This window comes from Erinaceus europaeus, chromosome 1, assembly GCF_950295315.1.
Source record: "Erinaceus europaeus chromosome 1, mEriEur2.1, whole genome shotgun sequence".
In the NCBI taxonomy this organism is placed as follows: Eukaryota; Metazoa; Chordata; class Mammalia; order Eulipotyphla; family Erinaceidae; genus Erinaceus; species Erinaceus europaeus.
In genome coordinates this window covers 107,218,645-107,242,872 of record NC_080162.1, presented here as the reverse complement: position 1 = coordinate 107,242,872, position 24,228 = coordinate 107,218,645, and the positions used below count along the sequence as shown (strand labels likewise).

General features: G+C 48.3%; 2 protein-coding genes across 2 annotated transcripts; one reads left to right on the top strand and one right to left on the bottom strand.

Moving 5' to 3' along the window:
• The first annotated feature begins 1,085 nt into the window (after positions 1-1,085).
• FRAT1 (FRAT regulator of WNT signaling pathway 1) lies at positions 1,086-3,515 on the top strand. Its single transcript, XM_060192730.1, has one exon. It carries the CDS (start codon positions 1,176-1,178, stop codon positions 1,926-1,928), a length of 753 nt encoding a protein of 250 aa, XP_060048713.1. The 5' UTR covers positions 1,086-1,175; the 3' UTR covers positions 1,929-3,515.
• A 17,486-nt stretch (positions 3,516-21,001) lies between these two features.
• Positions 21,002-22,137, bottom strand: FRAT2 (FRAT regulator of WNT signaling pathway 2). Its single transcript, XM_060192719.1, has one exon. It carries the CDS (start codon positions 21,966-21,968, stop codon positions 21,282-21,284), a length of 687 nt encoding a protein of 228 aa, XP_060048702.1. The 5' UTR covers positions 21,969-22,137; the 3' UTR covers positions 21,002-21,281.
• Between the last annotated feature and the right edge of the window lie 2,091 nt (positions 22,138-24,228).

Genomic DNA, 24,228 nt, shown 5'->3' with positions numbered 1-24,228 from the left:
TGCCTATAGGTGGGGAGCCAGGTCCTTATGCTGGTCCTTGTGCTTTGACACCACGTGAGCTTAACCAGCTGCACTACTGCCCCGCACCCAGGAAAAAGTATTTTTAAACGACACAATGATGTAATCTAGAAGGTAGGTGTGTGTGTGTGTGTGTGTGTGTGTGTGTGTGTGTGTGTGTGTGTGTGTCTGTTTTCTTCCTCTAGTTCTTTCTCTCTGTCTGTGTCTGGAAAAAGTCAATCCGGAGGATGGGGAGACAGGCGATGGAGCACCTAGTTAAGCACATATATTAATAGTGTGAAAGGACCCAGGTTCAAGCCGCCGGTCCCCACCTGCAGGGGGAAAGCTTCGTAAGTGGTGTAGCAGGGCTATTTCTATCTCTTTCCCTCACTATCTCCCCCCCTCTCGATTTCTCCCTGTCTCCATCCAGCAATAAATTATATTAAAAAAAAAAAAAGTCAACCCGGGACAGTGAAGTCCTGGAGAAGACAAATACAAAGGAATAAACAAAATCATCTGTTCCATTGCTATTTGCGACTTCGCTACCTCCACGGCATCATAGATTCCTTTTTTCCTTTTCCTCCCAATCAGCCTGCTTCCCCTCATTCTTAGAAAGACTCCTTCAGCCTGACTCTTCCTCTCCATCTTCATTTCCCAAACGCCTGGAAACCTGAACCTCAAAAGCTCAAACGCTAAAATCAGCCGGGTTGACTAGCCAGGAACAGAGCGGTGCGTGGGTGTGAGGGTGTGAGTGTCGGTGCCTGTGTGTGGAAGAAACCAAGAGTCCTCTCGGGTGCGGCCTCTTGGAAGAGCCCACCGCACCCGGCAGAGAGGCCTCTGGGCAGCTCCCCTTTCAGCCCCCTCAAACACAGCAACACATGCTGAAGAGCTCAGAGTTTGCAAGGTTTCAGCCAAACCTCGACCACACAGACACCCAGCACCTCCGATTGCACAGTACACCCCCGTCCGGGCGCGGTGGTAGGGCCCAGCGGCGACGTCACCCATTGTTTACAAATCAACCTGAGCCGGCAGCATTCCGGCTCCCGCGGCTGCAGGCGCGCGGCGCTAGTGCCAGGCGGGCTTCGCCTTCCGCGCCCGCCCCGGCCCACCGAGCCCCGCACGCCCCAGCCCAGCCGCCAGCGACGCCCGCACAGCCCCGGGAGCCCGGGCGGGGGGCCATGCCGTGCCGGAGGGAGGAGGAAGAGGAAGCCGGCGAGGAAGCGGAGGGGGAGGAGGAGGACGACGACGACGACAGCTTCCTCCTGCTGCAGCAGTCGGTGACGCTGGGCGGCTCGGGCGAGGTGGACCGGCTGGTGGCCCAGATCGGCGAGACGCTGCAGCTGGACGCGGCGCAGGACAGCCCGGCCTCCCCCCGCGCGCCCCCGGGGCCTCCCCTGCAGCCCCCGGCGGCGGCCAAGGCCGGGCCTCCCGCGCTGCCGCTGCTCCTGCCGCCCGCGCCGGCCGAGGGGGGGTGCCCGGCTCCCCCCGGGGCCCTTCGCTGCACCCTCGGGGACCGCGGCCGCGTGCGGGACCGGGCTGCGCCCTACTTTGTGGCCGAGCTCGCCGCGGGCCCCAGCGCGCTGCCTGCCTCGCCCCTGCAGGCAGGCTTGGAGCGACCTTCGGGAGCCGACAAGCGGGGCGCCCCTCAGCCGCTGTCTGGGCCGTGCAGACGAGGATGGCTGCGGGGCGCCGCGGCCTCCCGCCGCCTCCACCCGCGACGCGGGCCCCAGTCTGAAGCGCGTACAGCCGAAGATGACCCGCACCGGCTCCTGCAGCAGCTCGTGCTCTCGGGGAACCTCATCAAGGAGGCCGTGCGGAGGCTCCATTCGCGACGGCTGCGGTTACAGGCAAAGCTCCCCCAGCGTGCGCTGCAGGAGCCCCCCTCGCCCCGCAGCCACCCCGGCGCGCCCGCCAGAAGAGTGCAGCTCTGAACTGGCGACGGCGTTCTGGGTCCCCGCAGCTAACACGCGGGGAGAGCGTGTGAGGGCTGCAAGCCCGCTCAGACTAGTGGGCTTGGCTTTGGGGAGCTGAAAGCAGAAGCTAGTGAGGACGAGGACCCGCAGGTCGCCGGTGGTTTCCGCGAGGAACTGAGGTCAACGGCGCCCAAAGTCTGAGGACGCAGCCCTACAGGAGGCCAACTCGGCGCGCAGCCTCCCGGCGACCATGTGGCCTAGCCCAGCGCCCCCGGCCCGCCCTTACCCCCAGGACGAGGAGAACCGCTGCTCCGCGCTGGCCCTTGTCAGGGCTGGATCCTGATCCATTGGGGAGGCGGGAAGCGGGACGACATAAGTAGATCCCCTGTTTGCGAACACTGCAAACTACCAGATTTGAAATTTTACGATCCTTTAAGAAAAATCTTGTGTCTTTTGGGGGTGTTGGTCCCTGGTGTAACAGCACGTGCGCCATGGAGGAACTTTGTGAGGGAGTTGAACAGGTGTAATCTCGGCTGCCGCTTGCAACTGGCTGCGGTATTTTTTTTATTTTTATTTTTTTTTTTAGCGGTGAGTGGAGAAGGGCCCTGTGGTCGCGATGGCGATGGGAGGCGGGGGCCCTGTGTTTTCTCTCTAAAGTGTGTCTCCGTAGCGGGACCTCCCCTCCTCGGTTTCAAGGTCACTGTTTCCTGGGTGCTCATGAAGCTCAGGCAGGGCAAAAGGAGTAACAGGATTCTGCCACTGCTGAAGGAGAGTGCGGGTTTCCGTAAATGCTGGAGTCTTTTTTTTTTTTTTACCATAACACTGTTAAGTTCTGGCTTGTGGTGGTGCGGGAGATTGAACCTGAGACGTTGGAGTCTCAGGCATGAGAGTCTGTTAGTCAGTTTGTATAACCATTATGCTACCTACCCTCCGCCCTGCTGGAGTCTTCTGAGGACAGCAAACACCACAGTCCTGCAGGGTGTGGGGAGCCTGGGACTTGCTGCATGAGGATACTTCCCGAGGGCAGCCTGTCTGTCTCTCATGGGTCCCTCCTCTACCAACCACTCCCCCGCCACTCTTCAGCCCTGCGGGTCCTCCTGGAGCTGGTTGGCGCTGGTGCGCCAGCCCCCGCCCCCCAGCTGGGAGAGCATCACGTGACAAGCACTCCAGGGACTCGCAGCCACGCACAGTAGCTTATAATGGGCTCTCGGGACCATTTGCAATAACAGCTGCAATTCCCTGGATAGACCAAGTTGATTTTCTCCCTCTGCCCCTCCCCCATCTGTTCCCGCTCGCCTTTGTAAGAGGAAGGGAAAGGAAGGAAAGGAAACTGAGTAGGAAACGTGCATCTCCAAACTGAGAAGCTGCAGGCTTTGCCACTGTGAAGCGCTTGTAACGTACAGTTCACCCACGCTTGAGGGCCCCAAGCTGTCTTGGTTTTTTTCGGTTTTCTAAGATTCAATGGCTTGTTCATCATCCAGATGTGGCTGTTGACATATCTCTACTTCGCAGCGGAGTGTCTGGAATCGTGGCTGTCCTGATTATAGGATTTTAACTTAACTGAAATGTCTGTTTCCAATAAATGTTTTGGGGTTTGGTTTTTTATTTTTTTTAAATATTCCCTTTTGTTGCCCATTGTTTTTATTGTTGTAGTTATTGTTGTTATTGATGTCGTCGTCATTATTGGAAAGAACAGAGAGAAATGGAGAGAGGAGGGGAAGACAGGGGGAGAGAAAGACAGACACCTGCAGACCTGCTTCACCGCTTGTGAAGCGACTCCCCTGCAGGTAGGGAGCCGGGGGCTCAAAAAAGGATCCTTATGTTGGTCTGTGTGCTTAACTGCTGCGTTATTGCCCAGCTCCCGTTTTTTTTTATTTTTATCCCTGCCATCAGGAACGATGCACAGAACACATTTCTCTAATCTCCATAAACATGAAAACACTTGAAATCCTTGTCAGCCTGGCTTGCAGATGGTAATTAGAGCGCCTTTGTGTCTGAGCGGCACACTAGTTAGACAGGGTCTGCTCACCTGGGTGTGTATTGGTGCTGGCATGAAATTAAAAGGTGAGGTCAGGTTTGGGACCAATCCCATTCACCCAAACCTTAGAACCTTTTGGATTATCCACCAGTGATGGACGTGTTTTATGAAGCTGCCTGTGAATGTATTAACAAAGGAAGTAAGATCAGTCGCAGGTTGGAATTTATTCACTTTTTTTTTTCTTTACTGTGGTCATTACAGGAATTTATTCCATAAGATGACTTTTAAGATCTGGGGGACCTCCTTCCTTGGGGCTGCCCAGGAAGCAGGCCTGGGGTGAGAAAGTTGGCTGGGAATATATTAGACTTCCCCCCTTTGCCCTTGGCACCTCAGCTATTTTGCTTCCTAAGTACGGATGTATCAGCCACTCCATGATGTCATATCACTCTAGGTCTGAGTTACTTCAGTCTGTTCCCTAAAGGAAAAAGCCAGGGTGAGTAACAGGGTGTATATGGTTCAAGTCACTTACTAAATGGGATCCTTGGACAAGTTATTCAGCCTCTGAAGGCAGCAGTTTGCTCATCTGTTTTACCAGATGAGGAGCAGGGCCCTGATGAATGGACACTAACCCCTACCCTGCCCTTCCTAGATGGCCCCTAAATATTTAGGTGATCCCCAGCTTCTCAGCACAAGAGTGTTTGACATGATTCCAGAAGTACTTCTGGATTGGGTGCTGGATGATTCACAGTGACAATTTACTACCTCTTTTTGACTCAGTGCCTTTTGTTTCAGTGTGTCCACCCCCCCCACCCCACCCCCACACCAAATTATCTCAAACACACACACAGAAGCCAAGTGGTCCCTGAGAAGCAGCTCCAAAATACATCCAGCCAGCCATTTTCCCACAACCTGCCCATAAAGGTTTGTGAGGGACTTGGCTCAACACTGTCCATTGAAGAATGCACGATTATGAAGTCTCTGGCACATTACTGGGCTGGGCTGGGCTGGGCTGGGCTGGGCTGGGCTGGTCAGCCTCCAGCAGTGCCCCAGGGGAAAGTGACCAGGAACTGACTTGCTCTGGTGCTGGAGTAGCCCAGACTGCCTATAATGGGATTTCTTGCAAGTCACATGATTATGTACAATCCAGGGCTCAAATTACTATGACTCAGTGCCACTGTACCAGTCATACTGATCATACTGGCTTCTTTCTTTTTTTCTAATGTAGTGCTCAGAAATGAACCTAAGACCTTATGTATGCACTGAGTAGCCTCTGTGATGCAATTTATTATTAGGAACAGAAAGGAGAGAGGCCACAGCACTGTTTTACTATCCAGGAAATTCCTCAGTGCTATCCATGATGCACCACCCACCCCATTTCTCTTTTTTTTTTTAATCTTGCAAGATAATTTGTCTAAAAACTTTTTAATAAGTCAATTTCCATAAATTATTTTTTAATATTATTGATTTTTGAGAGAGAGACACCAGAGCACTGCTCAGCTCTGGCTTATGGTGGTGCAGGGGATTGAACCTGGGACTTTTGGAGCTTCAGGAATGAGAGTCTGTTTGCATAACCATTATGCTATTTCCCCTGCCCCCTATACATTATTTTTTAAGTTATATTTATTAAATAAAGACCACCAGAATTGGAGAGGGAAGCACCTGTAGCACTGCTTCACTGCTTGCAAAGCTTTCCCACTGCAGGTGGGGATTGGGGACTTGAACCCGTGTCCTTGCATTGGATAGTAGGTGACCTACTATTCCAGTCCCTCATAATTACTATTTTTATAGTTATTTGACTATTCTATAGGTGGGACAATAGTCCAGGAAGGTGAGAGGGCAGAATGATCTACCAAAGTCATTTACTTTTTTTATTTTTTTAAGACTTCTGCAGGCCAGGAGACAGCATAATACTCATGCAAAGAGACTGTCATGCCTGAGGCTCCAAAGTTCCAGGTTTAATCCTCCACACCACCATAAAACAGTGGAGCAATACTCTAGTATAAACGAATAATAAATAGAGCATTCTTCAAGAGAAAAAACCTGAGCATCACTCTGACACATGCAATGCTGGGGATCCAACTCTGGCCTACATGCTTTAAGAGTTAAACCATTTATTCATTGCACCACCTCCCAGACTGAAAGTAAAGTAGATTATCTTACTTTATTTTTATTCTTATTATTTTAACCAAAGCACTGCTCAGCTCTGGCTTATGGTGGTGCGGGTTATTGTACCTGGGACTTTGGAGCCTCAAGCATGAGAATCTCTTTGCATAACCATTATGCTATTTACCCCCACCCTCTTATTTTATTTTATTTTTTTGTACCAGAGTACTGCTCAGCTCTGGCTTATGGTGGTTACAATGCTCAAGGACCTGGGTTCAAGCCCCTGGTCCCTACCTGCAGGGGAGAAGCTGTGTAATGGTGAAGCAGTGCTGCAGGTCTCTTTATCTCCCCACTCCCCTACTTATTTCTGTCTCTGTCTAATAACTAAATAAGACATTAAAAAAAGAAAAAATGAAAGAGAACACAGTACTGAAGCTTTCTTCAATGTAGTGGGGTCAGGTTCAATGGCAAAGTAGCGCATTATCTGAGGTGGGCTTTTTTTTTTTTTAATATTCCCTTTTGTTGCCTTTGTTGTTTTTTTATTGTTGTAGTTATTGTTATTGATGTCATCGTTGTTGGATAGGATAGAGAGAAATTGATAGAGGAAAGGAAGACAGGGGGAGAGAAGGATAGACATTTGCAGACCTGCTTCACTACCTGTGAAGCAACTTCCCTGCGGTGGGGAGCCAGGGGCTCAAACCCGGATCCTTACCGGGGTCCTTGCGCTTCGTGCCATGGGCCAGTAACCCACTGCGCTACCACCTGGCCCCCCTGAGTTTTTTTTTAAATTTTTAAAAAATATTTATTCCCTTTTGTTGCCCTTGTTTTATTGTTGTAGTTATCATTGTTGTCACTGTTGGATAGGACAGAGAGAAATGGAGAGAGGAGGGGAAGACAGAGAGGGGGAGAGAAACATAGACACCTGCAGACCTGCTTCACCACCTGTGAAGCTACTGCCCTGTAGGTGGGGAGCCGGGGGCTCAAACCGGGATCCTTACGCCGGTCCTTGTGCTTTGCGCCACCTGAGCTTAACCCGCTGCGCTCACTACAGCCCAACTCCCTTGAGTGAGCTTTTTTAACCAACCCTCTACCAAAGTCATTTACAAAGGCCCAACAGAACCTAGAATCCAGGTCTGCTGAGCACACAATGGTACAGTGCACAAGGACACAGGGTCGAGCCCCCAGTCCCCATATACTATGGGAAAGCTTTGTGAGTGGGAAGCAGGGCTGCAGGTGTCTCACTGTCTCTCCCTCTCTTCTCTTTCCCTCTCAATTTCTAACTGTCTCTATCCAATAAATAAATATAATACAAAAAAATTTTAAAAAGAATCAAGTCTGTGGGTTCCCTGCTTAGCCTTATTTTGTATAGACTGATAACTGCCATGCATGGCTGAATACCCTCCCCAGCACCATTTGATGCATGAATATACTGCAATGTGGACAACACCCCTGCAGCTGCTCCATGTGGTAGCAGCCCAACCCAGCCAGCTGCTAGAACCTAGAAGGTCCCTGGTCCCTAGGCTGAGCAAGGGAGATGCAGATATGCTGTGACCATTGCCTTATCCAATGTTCACTATCCTATGCAAACAGCTGCCCACAGAAAATGGCCTGGGTGATATAAAAGATCAAAGCTATAAAATTTTTATTTTATTTATTTATTTATTTACTATTGGAAAGAGACAGAGAGAAATTGAGGGGAAGGGGAGATAGAGATGGAGAGATACAGAGAGACACCTGTAGCCCTGCTTCAGCACTTGTGAAGTTTTCCCCTTGCAGGTGGGGACCAGGGGCTTGAACCTGGGTCCTTATGCACTGTACTGTGTGCTTAACCAGGTGCACCACCATCAGGCCCCTCAAAGCTATAAAAATTTAATGGGAAAAAAATTGCAAAATAAAACAGAAATGGGCAAATAACAGATTTTTGGAAAGAAAAAAAAAGATTGCCATTTCCCAGAGAACTTGAGCCTGCCACCCCAGGGCTCCCTTCTAAATTAAGTTTAAATGCTATAATATTTGGTTTCAATTTTTACCCCCCCCCCCCTTTTCCTTTTCTAGATCAGAAACAGAAACATGAAGTGAAGATCAGATATACTTTCCAATGGAGCAAAGTCTGTGTCCAACCCTGTGATCCCTTCCTTCCAATCAGGAAAGAGTTACCCTGGCAACCAAATTACTAACTCACTCAATTAGCTCCCCCCTCTTCCACCAATGCTCAGTAGTTACTGAATGTCAGCCCCAGGAGAGCTCAGCCTCCCACGAGGCTGATCTAGTGTTCCAGTGATCGAGTGTTCCAGCCTCACTTCAAGATGGAAGCCCAGAGAGCTTGCCACTTGGAAGTGCTCTTATTTGAGCATCATGCACACTGGTGCAGGTGAAGGGATACACTCTCCTGTGCAATGCTTCTTCCCGCTTTTCTTTCTGTAACTGAAAGAAGGAATGGAACCTACCCAGAGCTTTGTTTCCCAGCAGCAGCCAGGTCAGAGCATGAGGGCCACAGGCAGCCCTTCATTGCTAGCTGTGTGGTTTGGGACCCAGACCTTAACCTCAGTTACCTCATCTGCCAGATGGGCACAAGACTAGAGCTTGCCCTGATAATTAAAGTGTATGGGAAGCAGACAGCAAACACTAAACGCTCAAGTGCTAAAATGTTCTTCCCAGTTCAGAAAGATAGCTCACTAGATAAGATGTCTGTCTTGCCTGCAGGTCTTCATAACATGGGAAGTTATGCAGGAAACTGGTGGTTTGGTATATTTTTTATTTTATTTATTTTGCCTCCAGGGTTATCTCTGAGGCTCGGTGCCTACACTACGAATCCATTGCTCCTAGAGGCCGTTTTTTTCCTTTTTGTTGCCCTTGTTGTTTATCATTATTATTGTTGTTGTCACTGCCGTCATTGTTGTTGGATAGGACAGAGAGAAATGGAGAGAGGAGGGGAAGACAGGAGAAAAGAAAGATACCTGCAGACCTGCTTCAACACTTATGAAGTGACCCACCTGCAGATGGAAAACCAGGGGCTTGAACCGGGATCCTTGCACCGGTCCTTGCGCTTCGTACCATATGCACTTAACCCACTGCACTACTACTTGACCCCCCCTACTTTTATTTATTTTATTTTTTAAAGTTTATTTATTTATTTATTTATTTCCTTTTGTTGTCCTTGTTGTTTTGCTGTTGTAGTTATTATTATTGTTGTTGATGTCATTGTTGGATAGGACAGAGAGAAATGGAGAGAGGAAGGGAAGACAGAGGGGGAGAGAAAGATAGACACCTGCAGACCTGCTTCACCACCTGTGAAGTGACTCCCCTGCAGTTGGGGAGCCAGGGGCTCAAACCAGGATCCTTACACCTGTCCTTGCACTTTGCACCACGTGCGTTTAACCTGCTATGCTACGCTCGACTCCCTACTTTTTATTTTAATAAGGGAGAAGTACAGAGATACAGATAGCGACCAAAGCAGTGCTCAACTCTGGTTTATGGTGCTATAGAGGATTGAACCTGGGATTTTAGAGCCTTAGACATGACAGCCTTTTTGCATAATGATTATGCTATCCCCCTACCTTATGGTATCTTTTTAATTTGATCTTTCCTTCTTTCTTTCACTCTTTCTTACTGATAGAGACAGAAATTGAAGCGGGGGAGAGAAAGAGGGACAGCTGCAACACTGCTTCATTGCTTGAACCGGGGTCTTGCACATGGTAATGTGTGTGTGTTCTACCCAATGGCTGTGCCTCCATCAGGCTCCCTGATTTTATGTATTGTTCCTCATTGTTTTCTTTCTTCCTTTCTGTCTCTTCTTTCTTTTGGTCATCTCTGGAGTTTTACCACTCAAGGCTTTCAGAAAGTGAATTTGAGAAAGAGAGGCAGAGAGAAACCACAGTGCAATGAGAACCAGGCTGCTGTTGCTGCTATTACTACTTCTCTCTCTCTCTCTCACACACACACACACACACACACACAGAGACAGAGAGATATTTGTGTGTGTGGTGTCAGTGAATGAAGCCAAGGCCTTATGCATAGACAATATTACCACTGAGTAGCCTCCCCTGACCATACAAGGGGACCAGGTAGTGGCGCACCTGGTTGAGTGCATGTTACAATGTACAAGGACCCGGGTTCAAACCCCTGGTCCCCACCTGCAGAGGGAAAGCTTCACAAGTGGTGGAGCAGGGCTGCAGGTGTCTGTCTCCTTCCCTACTTCCCTCTCTGTCTCCCTCTTCCCTCTCAATTTGTGGCCATTTCTACATCCAATAAGCAAATAAAGATAATTAAAAAAAATTTTTTTGGTAATTTTTATTTATTTATCTTCCCTTTTGTTGCCCTTGTTGTTTTTTTATTGTTGTTGTAGTTGATGTCGTCGTTGTTGGATAGGACAGAGAGAAATGGAGAGAGGAGGGGAAGACAGAGAGGAGGAGAGAAAGACAGACACCTGCAGATCTGCTTCACCGCCTGTGAAGCAACTCCCCTGCAGGTGGGGAGCCAGGGGCTCGAACCGGGATCCTCATGCCGGTCCTTGCGCTTTGCGCCACCTGCGCTTAACCCGCTGCACTACCGCCCAGCTCCCCCCCAAAAATTTTTTTTAATGAAAGAGAGAGGAAAGAGGTAGAGGCACCATGGCATCGGTCCACCATCCATGGAGCTTCTTTTTCTTTTTTCTAATATTTTTATTTATTATATAGATAGAATCATAGAGAAATTGAGGAAGGAGGGGAGATAGAGAGGGAAAGAGACAGAGAGATACCTGCAGCCCTGCTTCACCACTCATGAAGCATTCCTCCTGCAAGTGAGAACCAGAGGCTTGAACTCGGGTCCTTTATCACTGTAATGTGTGTGCTTAACCAGGTGTACCACCGCCTGCCCCCCCCCACTTTTTTTTTACTAGAACACTGATCAGCTCTGGTTTATGGTGGTAAGGGGGATTGAACCTAGGACTTTGGAGACTCAAGAATGAGAGTCTCTTTGCATAACCATTATGCTATTTACCCCACCCTGGAGCTTCTTCAGTACTATCCATGGTGTTCCCATGTGGAGCAGGAACTTGAAGAATGCACATGGTAAGGTGCCCACTCTCCTGAGTGACCTGTCTCTTGACCCCAATCTACAATTTGTACTGGGAAAATCATGTAATTTTATTCTTTAAGTTTTTTCTAATAAAATATTTATTCCCTTTTGTTGCCTTTTTTTTATTGTTGTCATCATTGTTGGATAGGACAGAGAGAAACAGAGAGAGGAGGGAAAGACAGAAGGGGAGAGAAAGACAAACATATGCAGACCTACTTAACCATTTGTGAAGCGACTCCCCTGAAGGTGGGGAGCCTGGGGCTTGAACTGGGATCCTTACCCTGGTCCTTGCACTTTGTGCCACCTGGGCTTACCTGCTAAGGTTTTTTTTTTTTTTTTTTTTTTTTTTACCAAAGCGCTGGTCATCTCTGGCTTATGGTGCAGGGGAATTGAACCTGGGACTTTGGAGCCTCAGGGATGAGAGACTCTTTGCATAACCATTATGCTATCTATTCTCCGCCCAAGTTTTTTTTTTTAATATATATATTTATTTGTTTTCCCTTTTGTTGCCCTTGATTTTTATTGTTATTGTAGTTATTATTGTTGTTGTTATTGTTAGATAGGACAGAGAATAGAGGAGGAGAAGGCAGAGATGGGGAGAGAAAGATAGACACCTGCAGACCTGCTTCACCACCAGTGAAGCGACTCCCCTGCAGGTGGGGAGCCAGGGGCTGGAACCAGAATCCTTATGCCAGAATCCTTCACTTTGCACCACATGTGCTTAACCCACTAAGCTACCACCCAACTCCCACAATTTTATTAAGAAACACTTTTAGAGTTCATTTTGTCCTCATTCATTTTACTTGTTGTTGTTATAGGATTATCTCAGGAACTCATACGTGAAAGTCTCTCCCCCCCCCCCAAAGAGATTTATCTTTTGATGGCAGAGAAGTAACAAGAAGACAATGTCCTAGGCAGATTGCCAGACTTGGGGTATGGGGGGGTGGTACTGAGGTTGAGGGGCCCTTTAGGGTCAGCCAAATCTGTTGGATGATTGTAGCAGCAGTCAGATATCAGGTGATAGTGATGAAGAGAGCTAATGATGAAGCATTTCAAAAACAACAGGACTGAGGAGGTAACATAATGGTTATGCATACTCTCATGCCTGAGGTCCAAAGTCCCAGGTTCAGTCCCCCACACCACCATAAGCCAGAACTGAGCAGTGCTCTGGTGTTTTTCTCTGTGCATCTCTCTCTCCCTCTCTCTCTTTTAATTTTTTTAACCAGAGCACTGTTCAGCTCTGGCTTATGGTGATGCAGGGGGATTGAATTTGAGACTTTGGAGCCTCAGGCATGAGAGTCTGTTTGCATAACCATTATGCTATCTACCCTCTGCCTAAAAATAAAATTTTAAAAAAATATTTCCTTTTGTTGCCCTTGTTGTTTTATTGTTGTAGTTATTATTGATGTCATCGTTATTGGATAGGACAGAGAGAAATGGAAAGAGGAAGGAAAGACAGAGGAGGAGAGAAAGGTAGACCTGCTTCACCGCTTGTGAAACGACTCCCCTGCAGGTGGGGAGCCGGGGGCTGGAACCGGGATCCTTACACAGGTCCTTGAGCTTTACGCCACGTGCGCTTAACCCACTGTGCTACCGCCCGACTCCCCTAAAAACAAAATATTTTTTAAAGTAAAAACAAGATGTAAAATACATATCAAAATAATTTTATGAGTATTTTTTAATAATTTTTTTAAAGATTTCATTTATTGATGAGAAAGATAGGAGGACAGAGAGAAAGAACCAGACATCACTCTGGTACATGTGCTGCTAGGGCTTGAACTCAGGACCTCAGCTTGAGAGTCAAGGGCTTTATCCACTGTGCCACCTCCCGGACCACTTTTTTTTTTTAATAGATAAATTGAGAGAGAAAGGGGAGCTAACAGGAAAGAGACAGCACTGCTTCATCACTTGGGAGGGACTGGGAACTTGAATCAAGGTCTTTGTACATGGTAATCTATATACTCTACTGGGTATTACCATCTCTCAGTCCCAAAAGAAGAATTTTAAGGGGGGGGGGGGTAAAAAGAGGAAAGAACTAAAACAAAGAGATACATTGCAAAAGCACATAAAGTGCTTTCTTTGGATATATATATATATATATATATATTACAGAGAATAGAAGAATGACATGTAAATTTGTGAAAACAAAAGAAATTAAAAAATAAACACCTGGAGGCTTTTTTCCCCCCTTTTCCCCTATTTTATAAGACAGAAATATTAAGAGAGGAGGGGGAGATTGAGGGAAGGACAGACACCTGCAGACCTGCTTCACCACTTGAGAAGGATCCTCCTGTAGGTGGGGAGTGGGGGCTTGGACTGAGTCCTTGTGCATGGTGATATATGTGCTCAACCAGGTGTGCCACCACCTAGCCCCTGGGTATTGACATTTAGCAAATATTGGCAGAACAGACAAAGGCATTTCAACAGACTTTTGGAGGCTGAGAGTAGGGTTTCTGGAGCATAGATGATGGGTTGTGGCGCCCTAAAATTTGAAGGAAGATAGAAAAGCCAAGGAAGGAGGGAGGAGATACTGGCTCAACCAGGAGAGAAGCTGTGCATGTTTGGCTATAGCAGAACTAGGATAAGAGAGTGAGTGACTGAAAGGGAGACAATGTAAAGAAGGCCCCTGGAGGGGCAGGAAGGGATGGGGACACCATATATGGGTGGGGTGCAAGGGAATTGTCAGCATGAATTCACAAATGATAGCACCTCTTCACCAACTGTCCTCATCACCACAGTGAGGCCCAGGACCTGATGCTTTTGCGTTTGGAATCACCATGTGTAACACTTCAGACCTGGGATGGCTAGAGCTTTGTTTGTGTTTTTGGATTGAATCTGAGACCTGGGAGCCTCAGGGAGGAAAGTCTCTTTGCAAAACCTTTATGCTATCTCCCCCATCCTCTTTAGATTTATTTATTAATGATAAAGAGGAAGTTACCATACACAAGGACCCAAGTTCAAGCCCCTAGTCTCTACCTGCAGGATGAAGAAAACTTTATTTTTTTATATTTATTAGTGAGATGGGGGGGGGGGGGAAGAACCAGACATCACTCTGGTACATGTGCTGTCGGGGATTGAACTCATGCTCGAGAGTCCAATGCTTTTTCCATTGTGCCACCTCTCTGACCACAGAAGGAAACTTTGTAAGCGGTGAAGCAGGGCTGCAGTTGTCTCTCTTTCTACCTTTGTTTCCCCCTTTTTTAAAAATATATTTTTTAATTTATTTATTTTCCCTTTTGTTGCCCTTGTTTTTTACTGTTGTAGTTATTATTGTTGATGATGATGATGTCGTCGTTGTTAGGACAGAGAGAAATGGAGAGAGGGGAAGACAGAAACGGGGAGGGAAAGACACCTGCAGACCTGCTTCACAGCCTGTGAAGCGACTCCCCTGTAGGTGGGAGAGGGGGGGTTTGCAAACCCAGATCCTTATGCAGGTCCTTGCCCTTCGCACCACGTGCACTTAACCTGCTGCGCTCCCTTTTAAAAATATTTTATTTACTAATGAGAGTGATAAAGGGAGGGAGGGAGAGAGAGAGAGAATACAAACCAGACATCACTCTGGTACATGTGCTGCCAGGGATCAAACTCATGCTTGAGAGTCTAGTGCTTGGGGTCGGCAGTAGTGCAGTGGGTTAAGCACAAGCGGCGCAAATCACCAGGACCCACAAGAAGGTCCCCGTTCGAGCCCGGCTCCCTACCTGTATGGGAGTCGCTTTACAGGCGGTGAAACAGGTCTACAGGTGTCCATCTTTCTCTCCCCTCCTCTCTCCATTTCTCTCTGTCCTATTCAACGACAACGTCAACAACAATAATAACAATGACAACAATAAAACAAGGGCAACAAAAGGGAAAATAATTAATAAATAAATGTTAAAAAAAAAAAAAACAGAACTGAGAGTCCAATACTTTATCCACTGTACCACCTCCTGGACCGGAGTACTCCCCCTTCTCAATTTCTATCTCTATCCAAAATAAATTATATATATATATATATAAAAGATAAAGAGGGACTGGGCAGTGGCAAACCTGATTGAGTACACATTTGTTGTTTTGTTTTTTTAACCAGAGTACTGCTCAGCTTTGGCTTATGGTGGTGCTGGGGGATTGAATCAGGGACTTGACAGAGACTCAGGCATGAGAGTCTCTTTGCATAACCATAACACTATCTACCCCCACCCTTAAGTGCACATGTTACTGTGCACAAGGACCAAGGCTCAAGCTCCCATCCCACAGCAGTAGCGAAGTTTCACAAGTGGTGAAATAGTGCTGCCAGCGTCCCTTTCTCTCCCCTTCTCTTTCCTCTCTCAACTTCTCACTGTCTCTACCAATAAGTAAGTAAATAAATATTTCTTAGAAAAAATAAAGAGGAGAGAGAACCAGAGGATCACTCTGGCACATGCAATGTAGGGATTAAGCTGAGAACTTCATGCTTGTGAATCTAATGCCTTATCCATTTGGACCATGTCCTGAGCAGCTCATTGTTTTATTTAAATATTTTATTAACTTTAGAGAAGGAAAGAGAGAGAGATGCCAGACAACTACACAGCTTGGGTTTATGGTGGTCCTGGAGATTGAACCTGGAACCTTATAGCTTCAAGCATGAAAATCTTTTGCAGAATTTTTCTTTTCCAATCCCTTACTGTCTAAATTAGATTCCACAACTTAGTATGGGTGAAAATGGTCTAGGTTTTCCTGACATTTTTTTTTTCAGGCATTGGAGTCACAATTGCCTTTTTTCCAAGATGTTTCATAGGGCTTCACTGGGACCCCGTGCAGACTTTTTTTTTCCTGAAGATTTATTTTGGGCAGAGAAGATAACATAAAGGTTATGCAAAGAGACTCTCATGGCTGAGGCTTTGAAGTCCTAGGTTCAATTCCTCTGTGTCACCCTAAGTCACAGCTAAACAGGGCTCTGGTTTAAAAAAAAAAAAAAAAGTTGATTTTTAACAAAGCACTGCTCTGCTCTGGCTTGTAGTGGTGCTGGAGATTGAACCTCAGGCCTTGAAGCCTCGGGCATGGAAGGATCATTGCATAGCCATTATGTTACCTCCCCAGAATTAAGATTTATTTATTACTGAAAGACTTATGAGTACAGAGAGGGAACCAGAGCATCCACTTTGGTACATGTGCTGCCAGGGATCAAATTCAGGTCTTTGTTCTTGAGAGCTTAACACTTTACTGTACTACCTCTTGGACTACCCAGCAAGGTTTTCTTTCTCTCTATATTCCTTTTTCCAGATAGAGGGCAAAAAGAAAGAGGAGAAAGACCACAACATGTGCTGCCTCAACACTTGAGAAGCGTCCTCTCTGCATGATGCTCTCATATTCTCATATGGCAGCAAGCATTTATTCCACCAGATGAGGTACCCTCCAGGCCCTCACCCCCAGCCCTACAAAAATAATACTTTTCTTGAGCTGAATTAGGTGTTGAGTTCACACTACTCAATGGAAGGGACAAACTCAGCGCTGATGTTCAAAATATACCACTTAATGGTGCTGATAAAGGCAAGCTGAATAACTTTAGGATTCAAAGAAGACAAAAAATCACTGAGTCAGACTGAATCCTAAAACCTAAGCACAGAGGATACTGTGGTGACAGCCTCGACAGGGCTGCATGCTTGTTTCTGTGGGTCCATCCATGTGGAAGCACACACACAGTTCTCCCTTCAGCTGCCCTTGGTGTCTCGATTCTGCTCTTACTTTACTCTCCTTCCTCCCACATAGATTTGATGAGTTGGCCTTTGTAAAGTGCTTAGAACACAGAGCCTGGTACAAGGTAAGCTCTATGTACATGAGCTGATGGTATTATTACTTTCCAAGTGACAGTGTCTCCTCCCAGGGTCCGTCCACCCCCTTCACTCTAACTGCCAAACCTTTATCTTCAGTCCTGATCTCTAACGCCCGGTCTTTTATGAGGCACTAGGCTGCTGTTCTGCAACATCTCCCAAGAAACTCATCAAATCCCACTCCCCACGCTTTGCCCATACATAGCCAGCTTCTTAGCTGCTTCCCAATTGCATTGGTCCTGCTGGGCTGACTTGTAGAATGTAAGAAACCTAGGTCTTGGCTCTTTCAGAAGAGAGAGTTGTTTTCAATTCTGTTCCCCTATGCCATGTAGGGATGGACAGCCCAGCCCAAGTCATTCCTGACCCAAGTACAGGAGTAGTAAATAGGGAAGCTGTTGCCTGGGGAGGCAGCCTAGTATTATGCAAAAGACCTCCATGTTTGAAGCTCTGCAGTCCCAGGTTTAATCCTCAGCATCATGAAAAACCAGAGCTGAACAGTGTTCTGGTCTCTGTACCATTTTTTAAAATAAAATATTTTTTTAAAAAAGTCAATCTATCCTAAGTCACAACGCGTGGAAAAGGGTCATTACCTCCTCAACATGGAGATAATATTGTAAGGCCAAAGGAAGGCTCTTTTATTTATTTTAAATCCACTATTTTTTTTTTTTAAAGAGAGAAATGAAGAGAGGAGGGGAAGACAGAGGAGGGAGACCTGCTTCACCGCCTGTGAAGCGACTCCCCTGCAGGTGGGGAGCCGGGGGCTCGAACCGGGATCCTTACGCCGGTCCCTGCGCTTTGCGCCACATGCGCTTAACCCACTGCGCCACCGCCCGACCCCCTCTTTTTTTTTTATCAGAGCACTGTTCAGCTCTGGCTTATGGTGGTGCCGGGGATTGAACCTGGGACTTTGGAGCCTCAGGCATGAGAGTCTGTTTACATAACCATTATGCTATCTACCCTCCGCCCACTAATTTTTTAAAAAATATTTTCCCTTTTGTTGCCCTTGTTTTATTGTTGTAGTTATTGATGTCATCGTTGGATAGGTCAGAGAGAAATGGAGAGAGGAGGGGAAGACAGCTAGACACCTGCAGACACCGTAAAGCGACTCCCCAGCAGGTGGGAAGCCCAGGGTTCAGACAGGGATCCGCCAGTGCGCTTAACCCATTGTGCTACCACCCAATTCCCTCTTTATTTTATTAACTTAATTTTATTTGATAGGACAGAGAGAAATTTAGAAGGAAGAGGAAGACACGGAATGAGTGAGTGGTCCGGGAGGTGGCGCAGTGGTAAAGCTTTGGACTCTCAAGCACGAGGTCCTGGGTGCGATCCCCAGCAGCACATGTGCCAGAGTGATGTCTGGTATCTTTCTCTTTCTTCCTCCTATATTTCTTATAAATAAAAATCTTAAAAAAAAAAAAAAAGAGAGAGAGAGAGAGAAAGGGAATGAGAAAGACAAAGGGACACCAGCAGACCTGCTTCACTGCTTGTGAAGCATTCCCCCTCTTAAGTGGGGACCTGGGGCTTGAAGCCAGGTCCTTGGGTACTGTAATGTTTGCACTTAACCAGGTGTACCACCACTAGGCCCCTCCAAAATAAGTCCATAGCCTTTGCAGAGGGTTGGGCCAGTAGCAGGGACTGGAGTTTATAAGAAAGGTGTCAACTCAGATTGGAGAGCCAGAGGGCCGCCCTAAAAGCCATGTATTGGAATTCCACTCTAGCACCAATAATTTCTACCTCTTTCCCCCACTGTAAAGAATGAAGTTAAGGGGGTCAGGCTGTAGTGCAGCAGGTTAAGCACACATGGCTTGAAACTCGAGGACAGGCGTAAGGATCCTGGTTCAAGTCCCCGACTCCCCACCTGCAGGGGGTTTACTTCACAAGCAGTGAAACAAATCTGCAGTTGACTTTTTCTCCCCCTCCTTTTCTTCCCCTCCTTTCTCCATTTCTCTGTCCTATCTGGCAACAACAACATCAATAACAACAACAACAATAATGATCCCAACAATGATAAAAACAAGGACAAAAAAAAAGGAAAATAAATAAATAAAATATTAAAAAAGACTCAGGTTCAAGCCCCTGGTCCCCACCTGTAGGAGGAAAGCTTCACGAGTGGTAAAGCAGGGCTGCAGGTGTCTCTCTCTCCCTCTCACCCCCTTCCCTCTGAATTTCTGACTGTCTCTATCCAATAAATAAAGATAAAAAAAAAAATGTTGGAGACCATAAACTATGAATCAACATTTAGAGTTAAGATGGAGAAGCATGAGGAGACAAAATGGCTGATGTAAGATCACTCACATCTGACCAAATGCTGTGCCCATCTACATTCACCTGCACAGAAACAAGTGAGAGAAACTGAGTAAATATGAATTGGTTAGTCATGGAAGGGGACCTGGGAGGCTGGGTTGGACCAATAACATTTGTAAACCCAGAAGTTCCTCACCTCAGTGTAGACTTATTTCCTGCAGACCCGTGGGACATGGACACTGGACGAGACATCACTGTCTTCACCCTCATCTTACAGAGGACTAAGGCTTTTGTTTTGATTTGTAAGACAGAAGCAGAGAGAGATGGAGGAGACCACAGCCCCAAAGCTTTCTTCAAACCGGGGTTGAGCACATGGTAAAGCAGCACACTAGCCAAGTGGGCTATTTTGTTAGTCCAGGGCTGAGGGCCTAAAAGCAGCGTACATATTACAATGCCCAAGCACTTGGATTCAAGTCCCTAGTCCCCACTTACAGGGGGAAAGCTTCACAATAGGTGAAGCAGTGCTGCAGGTCTTCCTCTCTCCCTCTCACCTCTGGTTTTCGTTGTCCCTATCCAATAAACAAAGTGAGTGGAAGTCCATCAAGTAGTTTCTCAAAACCTGGACTTCATACCTTGTAGAACATCAGACCAGAAGCAATTAAGTCCTGCAGCTGTACTGCTCTTCTGTGCTCAGCAGAGCTGGCCAACCTTTCACCCAGGTCCCCATTAGGGGCGGCCCCTGCCACCACCCACACACACACACAGTACACTTTTCATTAGTAAGGTTGTCCTTTTCTTTCCCCCACCTTCCACCAAAAAGCCAAAGCCAATCTCCAAAACAAAAACCAAATTTATTTAGCAGACATTTTTACTTAAGAAATCCTAAAAATCAGGACCACCATGATTTCAGACACTCCGGTGCGAAGTGTAAGTCAACAGCTACACCTGGAGGATGAATAAGCCATTGAATTTGTTTTAAAAGGGGGGGGGGGGAGTTGTTTAGCTACCTTAAAGTGTGTGTGGGGGGGGGGTTGGGAGGGTGGCACCTTAAAGTGCCCTCAAGTTTCACAAGGGTAAAAACCAGTGGTTTCTCATCTCTGGAAAATCACATCTATAAGAACAGTTTCAGTCACTCGTACAAAAAAAAACTGGTGGCTAGAAGAAAGGCAGGAAGGGAGTTAAGGCTCGGACCCAAGTCTGAGGGCCAGAACAGAGCAGAAGAGCGCCCAGTCTCATCCACCTCGTGCAGACTGTAGAAGGGCTGGAATGGGCAAAGCTGCTGGAGAACAAGAGCAAGAGGTTGTTTACGACTCTTTCAGAGGAAGCTCACAGAGTGGCCAAAAGTGGCCTCATGGGAAGAGGAAATGTTCCGGGAAAACAAACCTCTCTCCCTACACCGCCTGTGTGTCCTCAGGAGACATGGAGAAGTACCACAGCACAGACTCGGCTCTGCATAAAACAACTGAAAGAGGTGTGCCAGCTCTCCCAGGACCTCCACCGGTTTGCAAACGGTGACCCTGAACCACAGGTGGAAAGGTCAAGTCATTTAAAAGCACACATGCAACTCCAACTCTAGCCACTTTCAAAAATTCTCCACTTCCCTAGTACGACCCTCTGAGAGATTCCCCACCCCCACCCCCGCCACTAATCAGATCCGAGGTGGGGGTGAAATGCCAACCCACCAAACCAAGCTTTCACATTCACCCTCCTTCTGGAATGTCTTTGCAAGGCAATTGTAGCACCAGTTCCACTATGCTCCTCCACCCGGGGGAAAAAATGTATGCGTGTGATTCGTTTTCAAGTATGGTTATAAAGCCCTTGCGATTCTCGCCCACTAGGAGCCCTTATCTTGATAGAAAATAAAATAAAAATTCCAAGCACACGACGCCAAGGGTTGTTAGGTACAAGTGGATGCAAGTAGCTGCCATATTTCTCCCAGTTTATCCCAGGTCCTGGGCCCGAAGGTGGTTGGGGGAAATTCTCCCGCGCCCTGACCCATGTGTTTCTTTCAAGCTTAAGTTTTTTCTCCCAAACTTCGCCAGGGCCAGGAATTTTCTGTCCAGAGGTCTCTCCGCACAAGCCTCCTCGCAACCTAAGCGGTCTGTCAGTCTGTCGCCGGTGAGGATCGCGGCGTCCAGTTCAAGGCTGCTGATGACAAGGCACTGCGAAGCTGCCTCCTCTCCCACCTCCGGGGGCTCCCGGTCAATGCAAGGCGCCGGAGGACTGCAGGGAGACGGGGTCCTGTGCGCTGCGGCTGCCCCCAGGCCCTGGGGTGCCGGCGGGGCCCGTGGCTGCAACTGCGGCGACCGCTCGCTGAAGCCTCCGCACGGCCTCCTTGATGAGGTTCCCCGAGAGCACGAGCTGCTGCAGGAGCCGGTGCGGGTCGTCGTCACGGGCGCGCGTCCGGGCCGGCGGCCACGGTCGCTGCTGCAAGCGGCGGGAGGAGCCGGCGCCGCGCAGCCAGCCTCGCCTGCACGGCCCAGACAACGCACTGGGGCCCGCGGCGAGCTCGGCCACAAAGTAGGGCGCAGCCCGGTCCCGCACGCGGCCGCGGTCCCCGAGGGTGCAGCGAAGGGCCCCGGGGGGAGCCGGGCACCCCGCCTCGGCCGGCGCGGGCGGCAGGAGCAGCGGCAGCGCGGAAGGCCCGGCCTTGGCCGCCGCCGGGGGCTGCAGGGGAGGCCCCGGGGGCGCGCGGGGGGAGGCCGGGCTGTCCTGCGCCGCGTCCAGCTGCAGCGTCTCGCCGATCTGGGCCACCAGCCGGTCCACCTCGCCCGAGCCGCCCAGCGTCACCGACTGCTGCAGCAGGAGGAAGCTGTCGTCGTCGTCGTCCTCCTCCTCCCCCTCCGCTTCCTCGCCGGCTTCCTCTTCCTCCTCCCTCCGGCACGGCATGGCCCCCCGCCCGGGCTCCCGGGGCTGTGCGGGCGTCGCTGGCGGCTGGGCTGGGGCGTGCGGGGCTCGGTGGGCCGCGGCGGGGCGCGGGGTCCGGGCCGGGGCGGGCGCGGAAGGCGAAGCCCGCCTGGCACTAGCGCCGCGCGCCTGCAGCCGCGGGAGCCGGAATGCTGCCGGCTCAGGTTGATTTGTAAACAATGGGTGACGTCGCCTCCGGGCCCTACCACCGCGCCCAGGCTAGGAGGGGACGCGAAAGGAGACGCGGGAGCACGGGCCGTGGCGCACTGCTCAGGGTGGGGGCGCTACAGGCCTCTGGGCTCTCTGATCGTTGCCCACCAGCGAGGGGGTCGCGAGTGAGGCGTGCTGAGGGATTTATCTGCCCAACGAGCAGCCTGGGGAAATATAGACCTCCCCAGAGGAGACAGAGATGGTTCCTCCCACTCGCGAACACACCCACCCACACACCGCCCTCCCTAGCCCAGGGGACCTCCAGCCCCACGTGTCCTCTGCGCCCTGCAAACCCCGGGTGCACCAGCAGTCCGGGGCCAGGCGGGGGAGGGGCGCAGGGAGCAAGCCGGGGGAGCTGGAGGGAATTAGCGAAGAGGAAGGTACTTTGCTAGATGCTTCTGAAGAGTGTCTGAGCCTTCCAAACCCGGAGAACCAGGCTGGAGAAGGACGCGCCACCACGTGGCTAAACAGTTGACAGTGTTCATTTCAAAATAAAATAGAAGTCAGGATAGCAAACCTGGCTAGTGTGCCGGCTTTGTGATCCCGCCACCACTACACTGGGGGAAGCTTCGGTGCTCAGAGGTCTTTCCCTTCCCCACTCTCTGTCTCTTGCTCTTGCCATCTCTGAAAGTTGGCTTAGAGGTTGGGGAGATAGCACAATGGATATGCAAAAGAACTTTAATGACTGAGGTACCAAAGGTTCCCAGTTCAATCCACAGCACCACAGTAAGCCACAGCTGAGCAGTGTTCCGGTTAAATAAATATTTAAGTTAGTGGTCCAGGAGGTGGTGCGGTGGATAAAGCACTGGACTCTAAAGCATGAGGTCCTTAGTTCTATCCCCAGCAGCACATATACCAGAGTAATGTCTGGGTCTTTTTCTCTCTTCTATTTTTCTCATAAATAAATGAAATATTTTAAATAAACATTTAAATTATTAAAAATATTAGAAGCGGGAGTCGGGCGATATTGCAGCGGGTTAAGCGCATGTGGCGCAAAGCTCAAGGACCTGGAAAAAGGATCCCGGTTCCAGCCCCCGGCTCCCCACCTGCAGTGGAGTCGCTTCACGGACAGTGAAGCAGGTCTGCAGATGACTTTCTTTCCCCATCTCTGTCTTCCCTTCCTGCATCATTTCTCTCTGTCCTATCCAACAACGACGACATCAGTAACAACAACAATAATTACTACAGCAATGAAAAAACAGCTAGGGCAACAAAAGGGAAAATTAATTAATTAATTTTTTTAATATTAGAAGATTGACAGTAAAGCCCCAGCAATGACAATAAATAATATAATAGAAATATGGGTCAATGAAAAATTGATAATCATGTACTCAGTGAATGATTCACATTTAATCTTCTACATAGATGTCATGCAAACAATCACACAATGTTATATGTGTGGTATACATTTAGCATTACTTCTTTAACAGGGTTCTACTGTTGCACACAATTTTTTTTAAATATTTATTTTATTTATTTATTAATTCCCTTTTGTTGCCCTTGTTGTTTTATTGTTGTAGTTATTATTGTTGTTGTCGTCATTGTTGGATAGGACAGATAGAAACGGAGAGAGGAGGGGAAGACAGAGAGGGGGAGAGAAAGATAGACACCTGCAGACCTGCTTCACCGCCTGTGAAGCGACTCCCCTGCAGGTGGGGAGCCGGGGTTCGAACCGGGATCCTTATGCTGGTCCTTGTGCTTTGCGCCACCTGCGCTTAACCCGCTGTGCTACAGCCCGACTCCCCTGTTGCACACACTTTGAAAAAAACACACAATGTTATACATTTACCATTACTCCTTTAACAGGGTTCTACTGTTGCACACACTTTGAAAAAAATCAAACATGTAATTACATAAATTTCCGTTAAATGACCATTAATACATTATTAAACAATCCATTTAATGATTGCTGTATATCTAACTTCATGGTTGTAAAAAGTGTCCTTTTATGGGTGGGAGATAGTGTAATGGTTATGCAAAAAGACTCATACCTGAGTCTCCAATGTCAGCTTCAATCACTGGCACCATGGTA

What these genes read in the sequence shown, in the direction of transcription:
- FRAT1 (XM_060192730.1), top strand. Translation starts at nt 1,176, where the DNA reads ATGCCGTGCCGGAGGGAGGAGGAAGAGGAAGCCGGCGAGGAAGCGGAG.
- FRAT2 (XM_060192719.1), bottom strand. Translation starts at nt 21,968, where the DNA reads ATGCCGTGCCGGAGGGAGGAGGAAGAGGAAGCCGGCGAGGAAGCGGAG.